Source organism: Schistocerca americana, chromosome 7 (genome assembly GCF_021461395.2).
Source record: "Schistocerca americana isolate TAMUIC-IGC-003095 chromosome 7, iqSchAmer2.1, whole genome shotgun sequence".
In the NCBI taxonomy this organism is placed as follows: Eukaryota; Metazoa; Arthropoda; class Insecta; order Orthoptera; family Acrididae; genus Schistocerca; species Schistocerca americana.
This window is the reverse complement of record NC_060125.1, coordinates 312,565,643-312,590,622: the sequence shown is the minus strand read 5'-3', so window position 1 is coordinate 312,590,622 and position 24,980 is coordinate 312,565,643. Positions and strand designations below refer to the sequence as shown.

The 24,980-nt window shown below is 46.0% G+C and overlaps 1 protein-coding gene across 1 annotated transcript in view; it reads left to right on the top strand.

The window, feature by feature from the left end:
- The window catches only part of LOC124622898 (cytochrome P450 6k1-like), a 162,568-nt gene that overhangs the window by 53,331 nt on the left and 84,257 nt on the right, over positions 1-24,980 (top strand). The window contains exons 3-4 of the mRNA XM_047148688.1: positions 14,630-14,954; positions 20,286-20,623. Of these exons, the coding sequence (XP_047004644.1) occupies positions 14,630-14,954; positions 20,286-20,623 (663 nt within the window). The remainder of the gene's footprint in view (positions 1-14,629; positions 14,955-20,285; positions 20,624-24,980) is intronic.

Here is a 24,980-nt window from a genome sequence, read left to right as displayed (position 1 = left end):
CAAATTGTAAAGGTGGCAGGGGTAAAATACAGGAAGCGAAAGGCTATTTACAATTTGTACAGAAACCAGATGGCAGTTATAAGAGTCGAGGGACATGAAAGGGAAGCAGTGGTTGGCAAGGGAGTGAGACAGGGTTGTAGCCTCTCCCGATGTCATTCAATATGTATATTGAGCAACCAATAAAGGAAACAAAAGAAAAATTCGGAGTAGGTATTAAAATCCATGGAGAGCAATTAAAACTTTAAGGTTCGCCGATGACATTGTAATTCTGTCAGAGACAGCAAAGGACTTGGAAGAGCAGTTGAATGGAACGGATAGTGTCTTGAAAGGAGGATATAAGATGAACATCAACAAAAGCAAAACGAGGATAATGGAATGTAGTCGAATTAAGTCGGGTGATGCTGGGGGTATTAGATTAGGAAATGAGACACTTAAAGGAGTTTTGCTATTTGGGGAGCAAAATAACTGATGATGGTCGAAGTAGAGAGGATATAAAATGTAGACTGGCAATGGGAAGGAAAGCGTTTCTGAAAAAGAGAAATTTGTTAACATCGAGTATAGATTTAAGTGTCAGGAGGTCGTTTCTGAAAGTATTTGAATGGAGTGTAGCCATGTATGGAAGTGAAACATGGACGATAAATAGTTTAGACAAGAATAGAATAGAAGCTTTCGAAATGTGGTGCTACAGAAGAATGCTGAAAATTAGATGGGTAGATCACATAACTAATTAGGAGGTATTGAATAGGATTGGGGAGAAGAGAAGTTTGTGGCACAACTTGACTAGAAGAAGGGATCGGTTGGTAGGGCATATTCTGAGGCATCAAGGGATCACCAATTTAGTATTGGAGGGCAGCGTGGAGGGTAAAAATCGTAGAGGGAGACCAAGAGATGAATACACCAGGCAGATTCAGAAGGATGTAGGTTGCAGTAGGTACTGGGAGATGAAGAAGCTTGCACAGGATAGAGTAGCATGGAGAGCTGCATCAAACCAGTCTCAGGACTGAAGACCACAACAACAACAGACAACATGTCTGTACCTAGCGACGGTCGGAACTGTAGTAAATAAAATTGCATGAAACAAATACTGCCATAACAGACAACATGTCTGTCTACTGGAACGGTCAGAACTGGAGAGCCGGACTGCCCGAGACACTCTGCGCGCCAAGGCAGCAAGGCGTGACCCGAACGCCACCGAAGTGCATCGGCAGTAATATCGCCAGTCTTTTCATTTAGTAATACTTTGATTTTAATAATTTTAAAATGACTGATTGGTAGCTGGCTGTCGAGAGATGTTTATTTAAAAAAAATGAAGTAATTTGGATGACAGGTTTAATTAACAATAGCAACTAAAGTTTAGCATTCTGGCGCCCTACCGCCGAACACAGCAGCCAATCACAGAGCAGCAGCATCATGCAGGCAGTCTTTCTCACGGGAATGGTACCGAATCTAACATCTGTCACCGGTACCTCATCCCACACTGCGTCATCGCTATGCTTCTTGCATCTCCACTGCCCTGGGAATAGCTTCCTGGAGCCTAATATGATGGCTGAATAAGCCAGAAATATTACAGAGTGCATATCGCGGCACCACTGGAGGCGAGCCGCACGGTATTGGGTCGTGAGCACAAGGAGCTCTAAACGGCACTCTGGATCGTGGCCCTGCTCGAGGGAGGCGGCTGAGAATGGTCCTCGCTGATACCCTCGGAGCAGCAGTGTCCCTAATTTGTTGTGAAGTTGCTGTGCGGTCCGACACTGCACTTCAAAAGATGCGACGGTCCTTGCGTCCACATGTGTGTCGTCCTGTCCAGACTCAGGCAGACGGGCAGATGCATCTTCCCCTGAACACTCGTAAGCAAACCTTTCGCGCCCATGTGTAGCACATTTCTGCAGTATGATCACCCAGCCTTTCGCAGACCCACTATACGCCCTCGCACAAAGTCAGTTGCACAGATCGTTCATGTCCACTTTGTCGCGGCACGGTAACAATGTTGTAGACACGGCAAACTGGCTGCGACTGGCTCTGTAGGTGAACAACTACTACGAAGCTTGCAACACTTCACGGCTCGTATCGCGGTCCTGGTTTTTCTGCAGCACTGATAATCGTATTAACTGCTCTCTCGTAGTGTCCCGTGCAAGTATGGCATGCCTTACTCACTTCCGCGTAGATGTTCCTTTTTCATTTTGCAATAATGTATTACGCCAACTGAAGATGGATTAACGCCTGAAACGCATATTGGTATAAACGAATATACACTACTGGCCATTAAAATTGCTGCACCAAGAAGAAATGCAGATGATAAACGGGTATTCATTGGACAAATATATTATACTAGAACTGACATTTTCACGCAGTTATGGTGCATATATCCTGAGAAATCAGTACCCAGAACAACCATCTCTGGCCATAATAACGGGCTTGACACGCCTGGGCATTGAGTCAAACAGAGCTTGGATGGCGTGTACAGTTACAGCTGCCCATGCAGCTTCAACACGATACCACAGTTCATCAAGAGTACTGACTGGCGTATTGTGACGAGCCAGTTGCTGGGCCACCATTGACCAGACGTTTTCAATTGGTGAGAGATCTGGAGAATGTGCTGGCCAGGGCAGCAGTCGAACATTTTCTGTGTCCAGAAAGGCCCGTACAGGACCTGCAACATGAGGTCGTGCATTATTCTGCTGATATGTAGGGTTTCGCAGGGATCGAATGAAGGGTAGAGCCACGGGTCGTAACACATCTGAAATATAACTTCCACTGTTCAAAGTGCCGTCAATACGAACAAGAGGTGACAGAGACGTGTAACCAATGGCACCCCATACCATCACGCTGGGTGATACGCCAGTATGGCAATGACGAATACACGCTTCCAATGTGCGTTCACCGCGATGTCGCCAAACACGGATGCAACCATCATGATGCTGTAAACAGAACCTGGACTCATCCGAAAAAATGATGTTTTGCATTCGTGCACCCAGGTTCGTCGTTGAGTACACCATCGCAGGTGCTCCTGTCTGTGATGCAGCGTCAAGGGTAACCGCAGCCATGCACTCCGAGCTGATAGTGCATGCTGCTGCAAACGTCGTTGAACTGTTCGTGCAGATGGTTGTTGTCTTGCAAACGTCTCCACCTGTTGATTCAGGGATCGAGACGTGGCTCCACGATCCGTTACAGCCATGCGGATAAGACGCCCGTCATCTCGACTGCTAGTGATACGAGGCCGCTGGGATCCAGCACGGCGTTCCGTTTTACCCTCCTGAACCCACGGTTCCACATTCTGCTAACAGTCATTGTATCTCGACCAAAGCGATCAGCAATGTCGCTATACGATAAACCGCAATCGCGCTAGGCCACAATCCGACCTTTATCAAAGTCGGAAACGCGATGGTACGCATTTCTCCTCCTTACACGTGGCATCACAAGAACGTTTCACCAGGCAACGCCGGTCAACTGCTGTTTGTGTATGAGAAATCGGTTGGAAACTTTCCTCGGGTCAGCACGATGTAGGTGTCACCACCAGCGCCAACCTTGTGTGAATGCTCTGAAAAGCTAATCATTTGCATATCACAGCATCTCCTTCCTATCGGTTAAATTTCGCGTCTGTAGCACGTCATCTCCGTGGTGTAGCAATTCTAATGGCCAGTAGTATATATATATATATATATATATATATATATATATATATATATATATATATATTATTGGTGTTTTGCCCTTAAAGAGCGCATTTGGACTAAACTACATGGCCAGTTCCTTTTGCTGCCTTCCTTGCTGCCCAAACTTCCCTCATTCGCTCGCTGTGTTTCTGTTTCCGGTCCTCTGTCCATGCTTTTTGTCGGCTTTGTGTCTTCGGCTTCATCTTGATTGCCTTTTTGGTTGCCCATATTTCTTTCATCTTCTGGCTGTGATCTTTCTTGCGTTCTTCGGTCCATTTTATGCCTGTTCGTTTGTCACATTGTATCTCATGTAGTTTACTTTTCTTAATGATGTTTCTGAATTTTATTCTGTCGTTTATTGTGTCTGCTGTTATGTTGAGTAGGTTCAGGTCGTTTTCTACCTCTGCCACCCATTTGTTGTTTCTAGTGGTTACCCAGTCAAAGATCTGTTTGGTCAGCCTGTGTGATGGCATTCTGTATAGGTGTCCACAGAATTGTAGTCTGCGTTTTCTAATCTTTTCTGTGATTGTCTCCGTATGTTTGTACAGTTCCTCTGTAGGTTTCTTGATCCATATTCCATTGTTGTTAGTTGCGCCAAATATTTTCCTAAGTATTTTCCGTTCTCCTTTTTCTAATTGTCTGATACATGTATGCCCTCAGATTAGTGTGGTCTCTGCTGCATATATGCCTCGGGGAGCACCACCGTGTCGTAATGGCGTAATTTGGCTTTTTGTGAGATAGACTTCTTGTTGTAATGATTCGACACTACTTTGTATGCCTTGTCCAGTTTAGTCTTTCTTTCTTCGTTTGAGTCTCTGTTATGTCCACTCATTTGTAGTGTTTCACCGAGGTATTTGAAGTTTGCCGTTTTGTAAATCGTGCCATACTTTGTGTTCAGAGATGAGAGTTTCATTGTGCTCATGAACTGTGTCTTTTCGTAAGAGATTTGTAGTCCAGATTTGGAAGCGATTTCGTGCAGTTTTTCAATAGCGTCTTTTGTTTCCTTTATACCTTTCGTGACGATCGCCAAATCGTCTGCAAAAGCCAGGCATTTAATCTGTAGGTTTCCTAAGGTTATCCCCTGTTGTGATGTTTCCCATTCTTTTATGACCTTATCTAACACCAGATCGAAAAGGAGAGGTGATAGGCCATCGCCTTGTCGGACACCTGTGCGAATTTCAAAGGGCTCTGATAGTTCCCCACAGAATTTTACTTTGGAGGTCGTGTTGGTTAAAGTTTGCTCTATGATAGCCCGTGTTCTGTTGTCTACTTTGTATTCTGCTAGAATTTTGAAGAGAGTTTTCCGGTCGATAGAGTCGTAAGCCTATTTGAAGTCAGCAAAGGTAATGATCAGGTTCTGTTTGTGTGGTAAAATCATCTTCAGGCTCCAAATTTGTTCCGCACAAGACCGCCCTTTATGGAAGCCTGCTTGGTATTCCCCAATCAAGTGGTCGGTCTAGCATTCTAGTCTGTTCAGTAAAGCTTTAGAGAGGATCTTGTATGTGACCGGTAGTAGGGATATTCCTCTGTAGTTGTTCGGGTCAGTCTTGTCACCTTTTTTGTGTAGTGGGTGTATCAGGGCAGTTTTCCAGTCGTCAGGAATTTTCATGGTCTTCCAGATGTCTTCCAAGATCCTGTGGATGTCTTTGGTGAGTTCTGGGTCCTGTAACTTCCAGATTTCCGCTATGATGCCATCTTCTCCTGGTGCTCTACGATTCTTGAGTGACTTGATTATTTCTTTAACTTCTTCTAGAGTTGGAGGTTCACTATCTGGATTGTATGTGCTCGTTTCTGTCATCATTTCTTCCATAGGGGGGTCCGTGTTGAGCAGTTTTTCAAAGTACTTTGCCAGAATGTCACAATTGTTTTTGGTATTGGTTTCTAGGGTTCCATCCGGTCTTCTGAAGCACAAGTTGGGTGGTTGATATCCAGTCATATTTTCTCTGAACGTTCTGTAGAAGTTTCTTGTATTGTTCTTCATGAAGTCCGATTCGATCTCTGTCAGTCGCCGTTTGTCATACTGTCGTTTTTCACTGCGAATGATTTTGCTTGATTGCTTCTGTGTTTTCAAGAAGTTCATCCAATTCTCCTGGGATTTATGGCTACTAAATATTATCCATGCATTGATTCGTTGGTCAATAGCTTGGTCACATGTGTGGTTCCACCAACGGTGTTTCCGTGTGCATGGTGCTTCTGCTAGTTTCATGGCCTCTCGGATTCTTCGTGAAAGTTGTCCAGTCTGTCGTTTTCTCCATTTTAATTTTGTGCAATATTTGTGTCTGGTTTAAAGTAACGTATTCTGGATCTGGTCTAACAATTTTGTTCTTATGGAGCTTTTTCTTGGGCAAAAGACGAATCCTGATCTGTAGTAGGTGGTGGTCTGAGTCGAAGTAGCCTTTACGGGTGTCTATGTTCAAAATTTCTTTTTGTGAGTCTTTCTGGACTATTACGTGGTCGATTTGTAGTTCTTGCTTTCCGCTGGGGAATTTCCATGTGGTAAGTTTTCGTGTTGGTTTCTTGAATTTTGTTGACATAATGGCGAGGTCCTGGCTTTTGCAAAAGTCTATCAGATGTTTTCCGTTTTTGTTGGTGTCCTTGTGTGGAGTATGTTTTCCTGTGATATGTCTGTATATCTTTTCTTTTCCGAGTTTAGCGTTGAAGTCTCCCAGTATTATTTTGACTCTATGTGCAGGAATTTTTCTGATAGTTTCTTCCATTGTCGTCCAGAAGTCATCAATTTCGTCCGGGTTTTTCCTGTTGTAGTCATTAGTCGGTGCATGTGCGTCGATTATTGTGTAGGATTTATTGGCTGAATTCACTGTGATGGTGCTGATTCTTTCGTTTGGTGACGAAAAGTCGGTTATGCTGTCCGTGATGGACCTCTGTACTGCAAATCCTGTGCCAAAAAGCCTTAGGTTTTTCAGTTGTCTCGATGGTTTTCCTTTGTATATTCTGAAATTCGCCGTGTTGAAACGGTCTTCGTCTGTGAATCGTGTTTCTTGCAGTGCACATATTTTGATTTGAAATTTTTCGAGAGTGTCTGTCAGTTGTTTCATCTTTCCTGTCTTCATCAGTGTGTTCACGTTGAGTGTGGCGATATAGTGTTTGCGTTTGGTCTTGAGGGAGTTTGAGAAGCTCCGATTCTTCTCATGATGTCCGTGAGCCCCCGGAATCCGATGCTCACCACGATCCCAGTCTATTGACTGGGGCCCGGGGTAATGAGATTTTTCTCGTTGTACCATCATGATGTTTAGTAGTTGGATGTATGGCATGCTGCCGACTACAACCTGACTTTCCAGATCAGGAGGTTGGTTGAGGCCGCCACTGACTTGTGGAGCAGACGCCTTTTGTAGCCGCCCACTGTGGGAACAGGCGCTACTAGTAGTTTTGGTCCGCCCCGAGTATTTCATTTCCTCGGTACCACCGTATCTAGGAGGCATTCCCCTATCCGCTACCTGGGGAGGCGCTCGGTTGCGGGTCTACTAACCGCCTCGATATATATATGCATTTCTGGAAGTACTACACTGACGGAAAAGTATTTCAGCACAAAGGAAGAGTTGTGCGACATGAACGAAAGGTAGTAAGCGTGTTTCTACGTCTGAAAGATGTTTGTTCATATTTCGCGCCAATAGCGCCACAGTGAGGTTGCAGATCAGGTTTGCTTTAAATACGCGTTGTACGGTCGTGAGCGTTAGTCACCTTTGAGATTGGACAGGGTGAGTTGACGTCCGTTAAGAATGCCTTGAAGGCAACAAAGACGCCATTATGAACACCTCACCGAGTTTGAATGGGGTCGTTGATAGGGCTAGCAGGAGCTGGAAGTTCCTTCTGCGATACTGCAGAAAGACTTGACAGGAATGCCACCAATGTGTGTGATTGTTGCCAGAGGTGGTCACGAGAATGGAAGAAGACTGGGCTCTGATAATACCGAGAGGGAAGACCATCGAGTTCGACGTATGTCTCTGGCTCATCGTATTGTATCTGCAGCAGCAATTCGAGCATCAATTGGCACCATGATGACTCAACGAACTGTAACAAATCGGTCACTTCAAGGACACCTTCGAACCATACGCCCTGTAGTGTGCTCCCCACTGAGCTCAAACTGCCGCCATTTACGACTTGGTAGTGACAAACGAGAGCTCACTGGAGTGCAGGGTGGAGGTCTGTAGTTTTTTCTGATGAAAGCTGGTTCTGCCTCTGTGCCAGTGATGGCTGTGTGTTGTTTGGGAGGAGGCTAGTTTAGGGCCTGCAACCACTGGGTCTGTGTGCTAGACACACTGCACCTCCTACACCTGAGGTGTATAGTGTGGAGTACGATTTCGTATGACAATGGGAGTACTCTCGCGCCTATACCACGCATCCTGACTGCAAGTTTGTACGTTAGTCTGCTGATTTTACCTGTTCTGCTGCCGTCCATGAACAGTTTTCCAAGGAGTGTTTGCCAAGAGGATAAAGCTCGCCCACATACCGCTGTTGTAACCCAACATGTTCTACAGACTGTCGGCATGTTGCCCTGGCCTGCTCTAGCACTAGGTGTGCCTCCAATTGAGCACATATGGGACATCATCGGAAAACTCCAGCGTCATCCACAACCAGCATTTTAGGGTTCCTGTATTTACTGACCAAGTGCAAGAGCCATAGAAGTTCATCCTACAAACTGACATCTGGCACGTGTACAATACAATGCATTCATTTTTGCGTGTTTTCATCCAACATTCTGGCGGTTATTAACGCACCAACATTTCACTTTTGCAGTGGTTATATCGCGCTTAGATTAACCTGTGATCTTGTCATGTTAATCACTTAAATACGAGGGTGAGTCAAATGAAAACCTTAAATTAGTAATAACAAATCGAAATTTCGCGCCGTTAACCTGTAAGTTGGTAAGCGTGCTACAAACAGCGTTGGCAGCATAGTGCAGATCCACACATACCGTCGCAGTATCAGTATATAGATGGCCGCCCCACTTGCGACTTGCAGCAGGGAAGAACAGCGTTCTGTTATTCGGTTTTTGCGTAGTGAAGGTGTGAAACCTATTGAAATTCATCGACGAATGAAGGTTCAGTACGGTGATGCATGTTTGTCACAGCAACAAGTCTACCAATGGGGTAGGAAGTTAGCAAATGGTGTGACTTCAGTGGAAGATGCTCCTCGTCTAGGTCAGGCACAACGAGTTATGACTCCAGAGAACATTGCAGCAGTTGAAGCCATAGTGAAGGAAAACCGCCGAGTCACACTGAATGACATTGCAGCGTGTTTACAGATTAGTCGTGGGTCAGCACACCACACTATGCATGATGTGCTCCAGTTTCATAAAGTGTCTGCAAGATGGGTGCCACGGCAGCTGACTCCTGAAACGAGAGAACGACGTGTTGATGCTTGTGAAGAACTTCTTCGGCGCTTTGAACGATAAGGAGATGGCTTCCTTGCAAGAATCGTTACTGGAGACGAAACCTAGGTTCACTTCCACCAACCGGAAACGAAGAGAGCGAGCAACCCAGACCTTGACCCAAGTGATTTCCATATATTTGGAACACTCAAAGACACAATGGGAAGAAAGAAGTTCATTTTTGATGAAGAGGTACGCCACGCGGTGCGTGAGTGGTTGCGCGGACTACCAAAAGAATTTTTTTCTAAAGGAATTTATGAACTTTGTAAGCGCTGGAGGACTTGCATTGAGCGTGGGGGAGATTATGTTGAAAAGTGATACAGCTTTGTACCACTTCTGGACAATAAATAATATTTAAAAAAATATTTAAGGTTTTCATTTGACTCGCCCTAGTATGTTAGCTAGACAAATGTGATCCCGAAGTTTCATTACTCTACATTGATTGTGTTCTGGTGTTTCGATTTTTTCCCGTCAGTTTATAATGCACAGTCACGGAGATCAACAACCAGTAAAATGGATAAATAACCCTCCTTCACAGACTGGATGTCCCTCAGGAAGGCCGCTGTCGAAGAGTCGGACAGGCCACTCAAGGCAACGATCACCTTGTGAACAGCAAGCCTAGGAGGATCCAAGACCTTTAGGTGGTGCAAAAATTATTTTGAGCAGGTTATCTGTCCCAGAAAATAAAAAATAACTTTCCTCTTGTTTTGTTACTTTCATATTTAGGATGTCTTAGGAGGGTATGGCATTACGTATTTTTGATTCTGCATTTTGTAGCTCCACTTTTTATTGGAAAGTTAAAAGTTCTTTTACAGACTACTGACTTGGAAGTAACTGATGTAGTGGAGAATATAACAATTCTACAAAGGCGTTAAGAAATCTCATTCCGTTGTCAGTTGTTACGAATCATATACACGAACACAGGCCATGTACTTAAGAGGGTAGAGGACGACTTGGAAATCTTGCGAACACAAAAGAAAGGGACGAACTCGACTTGCTGGAAGAATTGGAAATTACCATTCATGAAAAGAAACATAACAATATTTCGAATGCACAAGATAATGACCACGGAGTGAGATTTCATAACGGCTTTGTAGTATTATTTTAAGGCAGACACATAATTTTAAATATCCATCTCCTCTTTGACGGAATAACTAGAAACTGCCGACGGTAGACATAGGAAATGAGAAAAATGCAGGCGAACAATAAAACTGCATTATGACTGAGCCAATAGCTGCGCTTACGCATTAATACCGCGGATGTGTCAGTTCAGAACAACCCCTGGAGCTCTACAAAATCGTCAACTTGACATTCTTTGTAGGCTCCAGATCAGCAGGACGCGGCCTGATGGCCGTATGCGGTGTGAGATGGGAAGGCCACTGGCAAGAGTCGTCGAGTTTAATGTAAGACGAGCATCTATAGTCTAATAAGTTTTTATTCCATTTTATTTTACGAACGCCGCAGTTGTTCTCTCTCTCTCTCTCTCTCTCTCTCTCTCTCTCTCTCTGACTGTGTGTGTGTGTGTGTGTGTGTGTGTATGTGTGTGTGTGTGGAGGGGTGGGGTAGGAGGTCTGGTGTGGTGTCTCCAAAGTTCTAACAGCTGTGTGGCTGGACTTCAGGGATGTGTAGGTGAACGGTTCAAGGTCATCTTTATTTACTCTTGAGCAGCATCTTGGACACAGGGGTCCTTGGGCCCTGCTATAATTGTCATTACTTTGTCTTAATTTTATTGCCATTTTTTGAGGGTTCTTCACGACAGCACATAATACTGTAGCATGCGCCACCGTTCTGTACCACAGAACCAGCATATTCGAGGTGCTGTAATGTGGGGCGAAGTTCTTCAACTTGGTTGAGAAGTCTGGTTGACGCTTGGATCTGTTCCTTTACGGCTGGCATGTTGAATTCCCTTTGAAGGTCTAGGCTTCTGGCCCACCTGGGTGCATCGAGAATGATGCGACAGCATTTGCTCTGGATAGTCTGAAGATGTTTCATGTGTGAAGAGATAACAGTGCCCCACATTTAGCAGCCATATAGTAGCTTAGGTGAGACTGTTTCAGAGTACGAGTTGTAGCTTGGTTCTGGTGCGTAGTTGCGTGCTGGCGTGCCGTGGATAGGGTTGATGCTGGAGCTGTAGTAGTTTCATCTGCTTCTCACTGACACGTGGTTTGAAGAGCGCCTTACCGTCTTACTCCGAGGTACTTAACACGATCCGTCCAGTTTAAGGGCTGGTTGAGTACAATCAATCTCTCTCAGAGATCAGGGCACTGGTGGCTGAACATTACAGCTTTCGTTTCTTCGGAGTTTAATTTAATGCAGTTTTGTGCTGCCCATTGTCCTGTTAACATCAGCTGTCTTTGGAGAGGTCCTGTGACAGCGGTGATACATCTGCTACTTGTCAAAAAAGCCGTATTGTCGGAAATCTGAGCTAGTACAGCTTGTGGTGGGGTAGGATGGTCATTGACATATATGTAAATAACGCTGGCGTGAGGACGACTGCCTATTGTGGAATACCTTCTGTGAAGTGTTTCGGACTTACTCGTTGGCCATCAATCTTGAATGTTATCTTTGTCTTGGAGGAAGCTGAGTGTCATCTTGGCGCAATAGTCTGCGAGAACGTTAAGGTCTTGAAGTTTGGTAATTAACTTCTCTCACCAGGAGTGGTCGTACGTCCAGTAATATGGCAGTAATATGGGAGCGTTGTAGTTGGAAACATTGATATACGCTACATATTCCGATATTCGCAGTAGCTGGAGTTCCCATGACAGTCGCGGCTGGAAGCCAAATTGGTCTGGCCTGATCACGTGCTGGTCGAAGATAAGTGGTCGAAATCTGTAGAGGAGAACTCGTTCAACAATCTTTGACATTATAGGTAAGAGACTAACTGGCCAATAGTTAGCTGGCTGGTTCATGTCATTCCCTGGTTTGGTACGATTACCACAAGAGCGATCTTTCAAACACTCGGGAAATAGCTCAATGACTTGCAGCTGTTTAATATCAGAGTAAGTAGGATCAAGGGCGTTAGTCTTATATGCTTTAGGTGTTCATTGGCGACTCCTTCCGGTCTTGGGGAGGAGTGTAGGCAAAGGTTGCGAATAATTTTCCGAGCTCCTGCAGGAGTCATTAAAAGCGGTGCAGTCTGTTGAGCAGCTTCGCGGATCTCCCGTGATCGACGTTTAATGCCCTTGGCCTTTTCATCCCCCTCTGAGCTGCCTGCTGCTTGTTGTGCTTCGTAGGTTGAGGCAGAGAGTTTGGCCTTACTTAGTGGTCCGGTTGTGCCATGTTTTGTATGTTTAGGAGGCCTCGGGGGTCCGTAGAGTTCGGACAAGGCTCTATTCATTGCGAGACTGGAGCAAGAATGAAGCCATTTGTCCTCCCACATTCCTGATTGATGGTGCAAGGCTCGATGGTGGAGTTCGCATGACGGTCGCTTCATCTGCCTTTGGTCGGCCGGGTTGTGATAGCGTTGCCATCGAAGCCTGTCCCTGTTCTTGAGGGTTTTAGGTCTTGTATAAGCGGAGAAAGTTCTTCGCGGTACAGTGGAAGGCAGGTAGTAGAGACTGACACATGCTCTCTTGATTTTCCACATGAGCTTGTCAATTGCACTGTCGATGAGTTGTGTCTTTAGTGGGATGAACACTGCTTTGTAACCACCTCTCGACTTGAGCTCAATTTGCAATAATTTTTGATAGTTATTGCATATGGTTCATAGCCTCCGTGATCACTCCTAGGACTTGGTTGTAATCAGAAGTCAAATAATTAACTTCATTCAGAGGTTTCAGTGACGTTGGCCACGTCTGAATATTGATTCATTTCACTGTTAACAGGTGAAAAGTTGTGCCAGACCAGGACTGGAACCTATATTTCCCCCTTGACGGGAGTGGCTGCCTTAACTGTATCGGCCATCTGAGCGTCTTAGCGAACACGGAACATTCCAGTCTATGACTCGCGACTGGGGAAGACCTAGAACGACGAGGACACCTGCAAAGGACGAGGAAATTCTTCGTGCAGTTGACGATAACCCTAATGTCAGCGTCAGAGAAGTTGCTGCTGTACAAGGTAACGTTGACCACGTCACTGTATGGAGAGTGCTACGGGAGAACCAGTTGTTTCCGTGCCATGCACAGCGTGTGCAGGCACTATCAGCAGCTGATTGGCCTCCACGGGTACACCTCTGCGAATGGTTCATCCGACAATGTGTCAATCCTCATTTCAGTGCAAGTGTTCTCTTTACGGATGAGGCTTCATTCCAACGTGATCAAATTGTAAATTTTCACAATCAACATGTGTGGGCTGACGAGAATCCGCACGCAATTGTGCAATCACGTCATCAACACAGATTTACCGTGAACGTTTGGGCAGGCACTGTTGGTGATGTCTTGATTGGGCCCCATGTTCTTCCACCTACGCTCAATGGAGCACGTTATCATGATTTCATACGGGATACTCTACCTGCGCTGCTAGAACATGTGCCTTTACAAGTACGACACAACATGTGGTTCATGCACGATGGAGCTCCTGCACATTTCAGTCGAAGTGTTCGTACGCTTCTCAACAACAGATTCGGTGACCGATGGATTGGTAGAGGCGGACCAATTCCATGGCTTCCACGCTCTCCTGACCTCAACCCTCTTAACTTTCATTTGTGGGCGAATCTGAAAGCTCTTGTCTACGCAACCCCGGTACCAAATGTAGAGACTCTTCGTGCTCGTATTGTGGACGACTGTGATACAATACGCCATTCTCCAGAGCTGCATCAGCGTATCAGGGATTCCATGCGACGGAGGGTGGATGCATATATCCTCGCTAACGGAGGACATTTTGAACATTTCCTGTAACAAAGTGTTTGAAGTCACGCTGGTACGTTCTGTTGATGTGTGTTTCCATTCCATGATTAATGTGATTTGAAGAGAAGTAATAAAATGAGCTCTAACATGGAAAGTAAGCGTTTCCGGACACACGTCCACATAACATCTTCTCTTTATTTGTGTGTGAGGAATGTTTCCTGAAAGTTTGGCCGTACCTTTTTGTAACACCCTGTACAATATTACAAATTTACTCTTTCTGATGGGCATACGTCCAGATCGTCCGCTCTCAAAATTCTGCCATCTCTCTCCCCACATCCACCATTGCTGGAGGCTCACCTCCAACGGTGCAATGCTACGCACTGTTCACATCCAACTGCCCAACACTGCAAAAGCGAATATTGCAAAAATGCCAACCAGCCGCAGACTGCAAACAGCACAGCCAGTGATTTTCATACAGAGCGCTACGTGACGTTACCAACATAAAAACCTAAACAGCGTACTTACACCGTTATGCCCCAGTACTCCATTCCACTTCAGCCTCCACTAACTGTGTTTAGGTGTTAGTCCAGCGTCAGGCATCTGATGATAATATTTAAAAAAATCTGGGCTATGATTTTGATTCCCACAATTGTATTGGTAGACTTTTTAGCGTTTTAAACTTGTGAGCTAAGTTTTACAACCTGATGGTGAGAGCTGTATGTTGGACAAAAATACCGTCGAATGCAACTAGTTATTATAGAAGTCTCTCACGGAAAATGGTGTGAGGAGTAGTGTGTGCGCAGACGTGGTGCTGCGGCCCGTGTCGCCGCTGAGACCTTCGGCGGTGCTGGCGAGGATGCTGGTGGTGCTGCTGGCGGCGCCGCTGCTGCTGCTGGGATTCCACGCCACGCTGCTTCTGGTGCTGGCCGCCGTGGCGCTGCTGTCGTGCACACACGGCCACTGGCGACGCGCCGGCGTGCCACACCACCGCCCTCTCCCCCTGGTGGGAAGCCTGGGCCCACTGCTGCTGCACGTCACCTCCCCACCACACTTGCTGGCCGACCTCCATCTCAACCCTCCTAAGGGCCACCACGACTGCCCGCTCGTCGGCTTCTACATCTTCGACAGGTATTCTTGGAGTATCCTCTTCCTGAAGAGTGACTGAAGAAACATCGAAAGAATAACTGTATATTAACAGAACAAAATTCAATTATAACGTCTGTGGTTGAATATCCACACCACTTCATAAAATACTACGCTACTGGCCATTAAAATTGCTACATCAAGAAGAAATGCAGATGATAAATGGGTATTCATTGGACAAATATATTGTACTAGAAGGTACATGTGATTACACTTTCACGCAATTTGGGTGCATAGATCCTGAGAAATCAGTACCCAGAACAACCATCTCTGACCGTAATAACGGCCTTGATACGCCTGGGTATTGAGTCAAACAGAGCGTGGATGGCGTGTACAGGTACAGCTGCCCACGCAGCTTCAACACGATACCACAGTTCATCAAGAGTAGTGACTGGTTTATTGTGACGAGCCAGTTGCTCGGCCACCATTGACCAGACGTTTTCAATTGGTGAGAGATCTGGAGAATGTGCTGGCCAGGGCAGCAGTCGAACAATTTCTGTATCCAGAAAGGCCCGTACAGTAGCTGCAACATGCGGTCGTGCATTATCCTGCTGAAATGTAGGGTTTTGCAAGGATCGAATGAAGGGTAAAGCCATGGGTCGTAACACATCTGAAATGTAACGTCCACTGTTCGAAGTGGCGTCAATGCGAACAAGAGGTGACCGAGACAACCAATGGCACCCCATACCATCACGCCGGGTGATACGCCAGCATGGCGATGACGAATACACGCTTCCAATGTGCGTTCACCGCGATGTCGCCAAACACGGATGCGACCATCATGATGCTGTAAACAGAACCTGGATTCATTCGAAAAAATGACGTTTTGCCATTCGTTCACCCAGGTGCACCGTTGAGTACACCATCGCTCTTGTCTTTGATGCAACGTCATGGGTAACCGCAGCCATGGTCTCCGAGCTGATAGTCCATGCTGCTGCAAACGTCTTTGGACTGTTCGTGCAGATGGTTGTTGTCTTGGAAACGTCCCCATCTGTTGACTCAGGGATCGAGACGTGGCTGCACGATCCGTTACAGCCATGCGGATATGATGCCTGTCATCTCAACTGCTAGTGATACGAGTCAGTTGGGAGCCAGCACGGTGTTCCGTATTACCCTCCTAAACCCATCGATTCCATATTCTGCTAACAGTCATTGGATCTCGACCGACGCGATTAGCAAATTCACGATACCATAAACCGCAATCGCGATAAGCTCCAATTCGACCTTTATAATAGTCGGAAACGTGATAGTACGCATTTCTCCTCCTTACACGAGGCATCACAACAATGTTTCACCAGGCAACGCTGGTCAACTGCTGTTTGTGTATGAGAAATCGGTTGGAAACTTCCCTCATGTCAGCACGTTGTAGGTGTCGCCACCGGCGCCAACCTTGTGTAAATGCTCTGAAAAGCTAATCAATTGCATATCACAGCATCTTCTTCCTGTCGGTTAAATTTCACGTCTGTAGCACGTCATCTTCGTGGTGTAGCAGTTTTAATGGCCAGTAGTGTAATTTCTCTTCTGTGACAATTTCTGTGATGTGCCTCCACGACAAACCACAGTTGTGGTAGGCGGCGACGTGAAAACCTAGGACATTACTGCTCCAGTACTGCTGGCATGTGATGGCTGTTCTATGCCTGGTGAAGACCGTGACAAACTGGGGAGGGTCTGGTGGCACAGAGCACTAGGACGAAGTTACTGATACTGCCAACCTGTAGTGCTGGGACTGAAATGCTGACGCAGCTGGATGGAACTGTTGGCACTGCCGACTTGAGGTGTAATGTGTAACTGACTCAGGGCAGTCCAGTGCTATCCTAAATACACACATAAAAAAAATTTTTGTATCACCTCGATTCCGAGAGTTCCGGAACCTGTACAGAAAACATAAACATCATTTCTGCATTATTTATTGCTCATGAAAACCACCATACAGCGAGACCTTCAGAGGTGGTGGTCCAGATTACTGTACACACCAGGCCGGCTACAGTGACCGAGCGGTTCTAGGCGCTTCAGTCCATATCCAGCGCTGCTGCTACGGTCGCAGGTTCGAATCCTGCTTCGGGCATGGGTGCGTGTGATGTCCTTAGGTTAGTCAGGTTTAAGTAGTTGTAAGTCTAGGGGAATGATGACGACAAATTATAAGTCCCATAGTACTTAGAGCCATTTGAACCATTTTTGTACACACTGGCATCTCCAATACCCAGTAGCACGTTATCTTGCATTGATGCATGCCTGTAATACTATCCACAAGCTCAAGGCACTGTTGGTCCAGAATGTCCCACTCCTCAACGATGATTCAACCTAGATCCGTCAGAGTGGTTGGTGGGTCACGTTGTTCATAAACAGCCCTTTTCAATCTATACCAGGCATGTTCGATAAGGTTCATATCTGGAGAACATGTTGGCCACTCTAGTCGAGCGATGTCATTATCCCGAAGGAAGTCATTCACAAGATGTTCACGATGGGGGCGCGAATTGTCGTCAATGAAGACGAATGCCTTGCCAATATGGTTGTACGTTTGCGGATCTGGTGCATCGTTTAAATAGTGTGTGTTTTTCATGAGCATCTCCCCTTAAAGCTTCAAGATGCCTTTGCAAGTGGAAATCAATGGGTCGGCCTTCAGTGAGTGAAGAATGATTGACCACGTGTGGGTGAGTTTCGCATGTAGCGCACAGAAATCGACGAACAGAGCAAGCAGACCGCGTTGAACATACCACAACCGACCGTTTGGAAGACCTTAAGGAAATAACTGAAGCTGATGCCTTAGCATTTGCAATGGCTCCAAGGCCTGACTAATGATGACAAAGACAGACCCTTTTGAATTTTCGGGACAGTTCCAACAGCTTATGGAAAGGAGAGATTTTGTGAGAAACTAATCTTCAGTGATGAAGCTACCTATTTTTGAATGACACGGTGAACAGACACAATGGTGGAAATTGTGAAACAGAAATCCCCACACTGCTGTGCTACTCCTTCGAGATTCACCAGAAGGAAATGTACGATAATGATCGAAGCAGACGAAATGAATTAAAATTTTTGCTGCGGCCGGGACTCGAACCCGGGTCTTCTTGCTTTTTTTTTCCACTTTTGTTCGTTGTGTTTGGTCATTGTGAACGTCACATAACATCCGGTCAAGTTCGTTTGCTGGTCATTCCTCTCAGCTTTTTTATTACAGAGGCCAACCAGCTCTCTGACTGAACACGCTGAGCTACCATGCCGGCGACATCTCAAAAAATAAACTTCGGACTGCCTCATTTCGCTTTGCTTTTTTTCTTTTATTGTTCGCTTTTGCTCGTTGCATCTGCTCGGGGCGGACGTCGTAAGACGTCCGTCTAAGTTCGTTGTTGATCGATTAACTCAGTTTTTTTTATTGCAGAGGGCAGCTAACCCTCTGACCGAACTCGCTGAGCTACCGTGCCGGCAGTAAGAAGTTAATGTATTCTGTGTAGACTCGCGATTTAAAATTTACGGTCCCTTTCGTTCTCCAAAAAAAAACTGTCCCAGGATGTATGTATCTGGAAACTGCATCATGCCACAATTGGAGACCAATAATATGGAGTTCATCTATCAATAGGATGGTGCTCCACACCACTTCCATCGAGACGTTCGTGAACTCTTGAACAGTAAATAAAGAAACCGATGGATCGATCATGGTGAGGTTGACGATCAGCAATTCATGTCATGGGTTCCACGCTATCCCGATCTAACACCGTACGATTTTTTTTTTTTTTTTGTGGTGTTACGTGAAAGAATCAGCGTTTACGCCTCCTTTACCAACAAAGCTAGAAGAAATGCGAGCTCACATCAACAGTGCTGTTGAACAAACTGGTATGGACATGCTACGCCAAAACGTGGGAAGAACCTAATTATCGTCTTGATATCTGCAGAATTAGTAGGTTGGCAAATATGGAGCGCATGTAATATGTAAAAAAAAAAAATTTAATTTTTCTATGTGTGCTCAAAGTCCTGTGGTAAAACGTCGAATAATATAGCTACAGCAAATCTGTGAAATCGCTTCGATCATTTATAATAATAGCCTTGTTTCTTCTGTGAAGATCACTAATGTACATGGTGCTTAGAAGCAGTCTGAAAAGCTTGTAAGGGTGTTGCAGGGTAGGTTGCGTTGAGAAATATTTGTCAAGGAAAAAAAATTCGATACGTTGTTCCATTTCCGAGTTTTAGCATTGAAGTTGCCCAATGAGGCCATTGCGCACACAAATTCAGGCGGCCCGCCAGAGACGGTGTCGCCAAAGGTGTACTTCGTTTGTATTCCTAAAGCCGAACAACAGAGCGATACAAAAATTGGGCATGGGACGGTAGTAAGGATCGAACTTGAGTCGAAGGCTGGGCAGTCTCGTGCGCTATCATCATGCTGTGAGAACAACGAATTGTATCTGATGGGTGTTTGAATTTGCGCATTCAACAGTATAATTGGCTAACTATTAACTCAGAAACGGCGCAAGATATCGAATTTTTATCTTATCAATTATTTCTCAGCACAACCTACCATACAACATGCTTTCTGACCGCCCAATAAAAAGGATTTCCCTCCTAGGAGTCGGCAGGCGCATTTTCTATGGTGTTTCGGAAGATAACTGCAATGAGGGGCTAGAGTCAGCCCAACCAACTGCTGCTCATCCTGTCTTTCATTTTGTTTGTAAAGCGATAAAACCCAACGCTTTCCTTTGACACTGGGCGTCAGCCCAATGTCGTAGGAAAGCGTTGGTTTGTATCCCTTTACAAACAAAATGATTTTTAAAGCAGAATTTTGCAACCCCATTCGATATAGCGATTCGAAAGTAACGCTGTATTAGTTTTGTCGGTAAGGCAAAGCAGCGACAGCACTGCCATGATTTGCGCTCACTGCCACTGTCATGGATCAGCGCTGCTCAGTCGCTGTTGGAGTAGCTGGGCTACTGATTATTCTTCGTGTTTTACTGGCCTGTTAGTAGATATCGATAAAATAAATATCGCACTAGACTAATCTGGGAGCGCTCTTTCGAGCATGCACATGAAATTCAGCATTAAAAATCGTTTTATTTGTAACTGGAAAGAAACCGACGCTTTCTACCTGGTGAACTGTATTTGGTTGGGCAGACTTCACTACCACTGCAAGAATGAGACTGCAAAGATCTGCTGAAACATCAGTGAAAATTCGCCTGACAACTCTTAGGAGTTGCATCAGGTGTATATCAAAATCAAGAGGACCTAAAATAGAACCTTGTAGTTCACCCATGTCTGATTATTGTCAACTTACAATATCCTGCAGTCCAGGCTTTTCTCGGTAACATCGAGCGACATTGTGGCTCTTTCAAGGCCGGCCCTGCTAGTGCGCGATCCCGACCTGGTTCGGCAGCTGCTGGTCAAGGACTTCGCTGACTTCCCTGACCGCCACACGGAGGCGCGGCCTGAGGACTCGATGGGCTGCCTCAACATGTTCGGCGCGCGTGCTGCGCTCTGGCGGCGGCTGCGCGCGGCCACGTCGCCCGCTTTTACGGGAGCGCGCATGCGCGGGATGTTGCCGCAGGTGGACCGGTGCGCATGTGCGATGGTACAGCGCCTCCTGGAGACGGGAGCCGGCGGGACGCAGCCCGTCAAGGTTCGGGACGTCGCCAGCAGATGCATCACTGACATACTCACCAGCTGCTTGTTTGGTTCGTAGCTCCTACCAACAGACAATCCATCTGTTGTACATGATGGCCAGAAAGTCCCTACACACCTGGACTAAGTGCATGAAACGGTATAAGATGGTAAGATACGTAAGATTTTAAACTCACATCCTGATCATTGATATGCCAACACTGCTTCTCACGTGATTGCCGCGTAAGTGCCACGTGAATGCCCGGAGAAGAGAATAAAGTCCGTCGTTTAGCAGTTCATTGTTGTTTGGTGACAAAAAGTGGCAGAAACCAGCGAGTTGACTTTGGAGGAGAGCTTAGCGACAAGTGTCTGGGTCCATGAGAGGAAGCATAACGACGGAAATGTGACACACGTGATGGATACGTAACGTGAACAGTTTAGTAAGGGAAGCGTGCAAGGGATAAGTCCCTGCAGTCGCGGTATTCATCTGTGTCCTCAGTGGCTCAGATGGATAGAGCGTCTACCATGTAAGCAGGAGATCCCGGGCTCGAGTCCCGGTCGGGGCACACATTTTCAGCTGTCCCCATCGAGGTATATTAATAACACCCGTCGCAGCTGAGGGTTTCAATTAATTATCATTTATTCTAGAGAAGCTGAACGGTCATCAATGGTATCTGCTCTTTCGAGAACAGTTACTATCTTCATATATATATAGTTAAAGGCTACCCAGCCATTGACCTGAACTCTTACGGGAATCGTCACCTTAGTGTGCGCTAGTAATGAGTGGATGGGCAAATATCTATTAGGTACATCACGTATGGAGACTGGGGACATCACGTATGTAGACTGTGGACAGTTGGGAATGTGGGTCTCACGGGAAGCGTGCAAGGGATAAGTCCCTGCAGTCGCGCTGTTCATCTGTGTCCTCGGTGGCTCAGATGGAAAGAGCGTTTGCCATGTATGCAGGAGATCCGGGGTTTGAGTCCTGGTCGGGGCACACATTTTCAGCTCTTCCCATCGAGGTATATCAACAACACCTGTCAGCAGGTGAGGGTTTCAACTAATTATCATTTAGTTTAGTAAGGAATTACCAAGTCGTCAGAATTTGACCCCTTGAACGAAGATGCTTTTCACCTGGTAAGGGGCTTAGATGACCCCCTCTCTGATCGTCCATCAGCCCAAAGAGAAACATGTATTGAAGTTACAGCGTCAGTAACGTCAATGTCATCACACTGAAGGACTATTAAACCACCGATAGGAAGCATGCAGAGTATTGATGGAGACCTTAGCCACCATTCCAGCTCTCATCCGCATTCTTTTCCTCGATGAATGTGCTATTAATTGGTTTCTGCGGGATAGGGTAAGGTTGGTAAAGTTCCACGTTCTTGCATTGGCGGTCTAATCGATCCCAATTGACTACCATGTTATCGTCTGCCAATGGCGTCATCGGATGCGGTCTGGAGGGGTATGTGTGGTCAGAACATAGCTCTGCCGGTCTTTGTCGGGTTTCTTGACGTTGGAACCGCTACTGATCGGTAGACTAGATCCTCACTTGGCCTCACGAGGCTGAGTCAAGCCCATTCCAGTCCTTCCACCAAGGAAACATTTCTGGTAGTACTGGGAATCGAAACCAGATCCCCTGCATGGCAGTCAGCCACACTAACCAATTAGTTTCAGGGGTGGAATACATGAGCAGGTAACACCTGCATTTTTACCAAGAACCTGACAACAAAGGGTCAATAAAATTCTTCTGGGTCTGAGGCCGCATTCTCATCTGTAAAATTCCGACGTTTCGGCTACTGTTGCAAGGCGCCTTCCTCATGCTGTGTTGCTAGCAACACACCCTGAAGAAGGCGCCTTGTAACAGTCGCCAAAACGTCGGAATTTTACAGATGACAATGCGGCCTCAAACCCAGAAGAATTTTATTGACTGTGAGAACGGCCGCAGAAGCTTACATTTGCACTGACAACAATCCTCCACATCCGGAATGAGATTTTCACTCTGCAGCGGAGTGTGCGCTGATATGAAACTTCCTGGCAGATTAAAACTGTGTGCCGACCGGGGCGTGAGTCGTGCTTGGGTAGCTCAGTTGGTAGAGCACTTGCCCGCTAAAGGCAAAGGTCCCGAGTCCGAGTCTCGGTCCGGCACACAGTTATAATCTGCCAAGAAGTTTCAATCCTCCACATATTCTACTTTGGGTGGGGGTGACTGAAGAACACATGTTTAATATTTACTTCACTTTGAGGGGTCCGTGACCTCACCTCACACTTGCTGTTCATTGTCTCCTGAATGGACTGTTCCCTAGTTGGTGGATAGCAACGCTGGTCTCCTTATCCTTAGTTGCCTCAAAGTCTGGACCTTACGACACCAGTGCCCAGTGGCGGATCGTCAAATCATATGTCAGGAAGAAGCAGCATGTGGACACTGATGCTCTGCAGGCAAGTATGCTTGAAGCCTTCCAAAATGTACACAGTAGCTCCTATAGTGGATAAGTAGGAGAGTATGGTGGCATATTAAGCTGTATAGGGGTGACGATGGTGCAGATCAGGACATTTTGGACAAATAACTGTTTCACTGAACTTACAATGAAGTAATTGCACATAAAGGGACTTTCTGACCATCCTGTACCTACAGGGTACTATAAAAAATGGCCACAGTGTTTCAATTACCACTTCGAAAAAAACAAGCTGTGACCCTGAAACTTTGTGACAATGTTAATCCTTTTCCACATAATCTCTCTTCAATTTATTCTGGATACGACTGCCATGGAGCGGTTTCTTACTTGGAAGAAAAAGGAAGGAGTCAGTTGGTACCGTGTCAAGAGAATAGGGGGATGAGACAAAATCTGATAATCGAAAGAAGCAGCATGTGTGTGTCTGTGTCATATGTAGAATGAAGTGAAGCATTTTCATAGAGCCGAAACATCCCTTTGGACAGTTTCCGGCAACGCTACGATTGGACAGCCCCCGTAACCTAGTCAGGAGATTTCGGTAGTGGGCTGCTGTGACTGTTTGCCCTTTAAGAGCATAGTCTGTTAACAACACACCGTGGCAATCCATAGCTCCTCCTTGATATTTCGATTTTTTTCTTTTTTTGTCAGTGTATATGTTTCCGCTGTTTGCTTTGGTCCTACGTCTCGGGGTCATACGTAGTTATAGAGTAGGTACTCTTCCACGAAGACTAGGCCGTTAAAGAATCAACTGGGTTATCTGACGCAGACGCAGCTGCTGCCTCTGTCCGGTGCGCTTTGAACGTGGGCAGGAGCAGTCACAGAACCCAGCAGGCGATGAACCTTATTATGTTCAAAATGTCGTGTAAGATGTTGAAAAGCCCGCCCGGTTCGCCGTGCTGTCTAGCGCACTGCTTTCCGGGTGGGAAAGCGTGCCGGTCCCCGGCACGAATCCGGCCGGCGGGTTAGTATCGAGGTCCAGTGTGCCGGCCAGTCTGTGAATGGTTTTTAAGGCGGTTTTCCATCTGCGTCGGCGAATGGGTGCTGGTTCTCCTTATTCCGCCTCAGTTACACTATGTCGGCGATTGCTGCGCAAACACTTTCTCCACGTACGAGTGCACCATAATTACTCTACTACGCAAACGTTGGGGTTACACTTGTCTGGTGTGATAAGTTCCCGGGGGTGGGGGATCCCCTTGGGGCCGAACCGCACAATAACCCTGGGTTCAGCATGGGGAGGCGGTGGGGTGAGTGGAGTGCTGTAGCTTGTTGTGGGGTTGTGAACCACGGAGGGCTACGGCGGGGACGAAGCCTCTCCGTCGTTTCTGGGCCCCCAGTTCCATACAATACAATACAAGACGTTGAAAAAAATTTCAGGACTGATTTTAATTTTTTCTACTATCTCCTTGATTGTTGTTCATCAGACTTCGAGCACCAGGACCGCCACTGCATTTGAAATTCCTTATTCTTCACAGAGAGATGGCTTGACGCTTCATTCTTCTTCTTTCAGACTTGTCACACGACACTGAAAACGTCTGTTCCATGTAACAACTGTGTCATATGATGACACATTGTTGCTGTAAGTAGTGTAACTACAGCGTCTCCAGCTCACTTCGTTTACATTGTATACTCTGACCCACTGTGTTTACATCATGTGACCCAGGTCATTGGGCTTTTGATGACGTCATAAGGCGCATCTCCCTTATATATGGCGTCACAACGATATCACAAGCCACACCCATTTATTGATGATGTCATCAAGAGATGAGCGTGGAAAGTCTGAAAAATCAGCACTAAATTTTAAAAAATAAAGATGGTGGTGGGCAGTCAATTTAAACGAAAACAAACAAACACCAAATGGGGTCTAGTACCTTAGTCACATTAAAATGAAAGTGTGAGTTGCAATGTAGCCCCATCTCACCTGTGCTCAAAAGCATACAGACGAACTGAATTATTTATTAAAAATACGTCACAGACATAA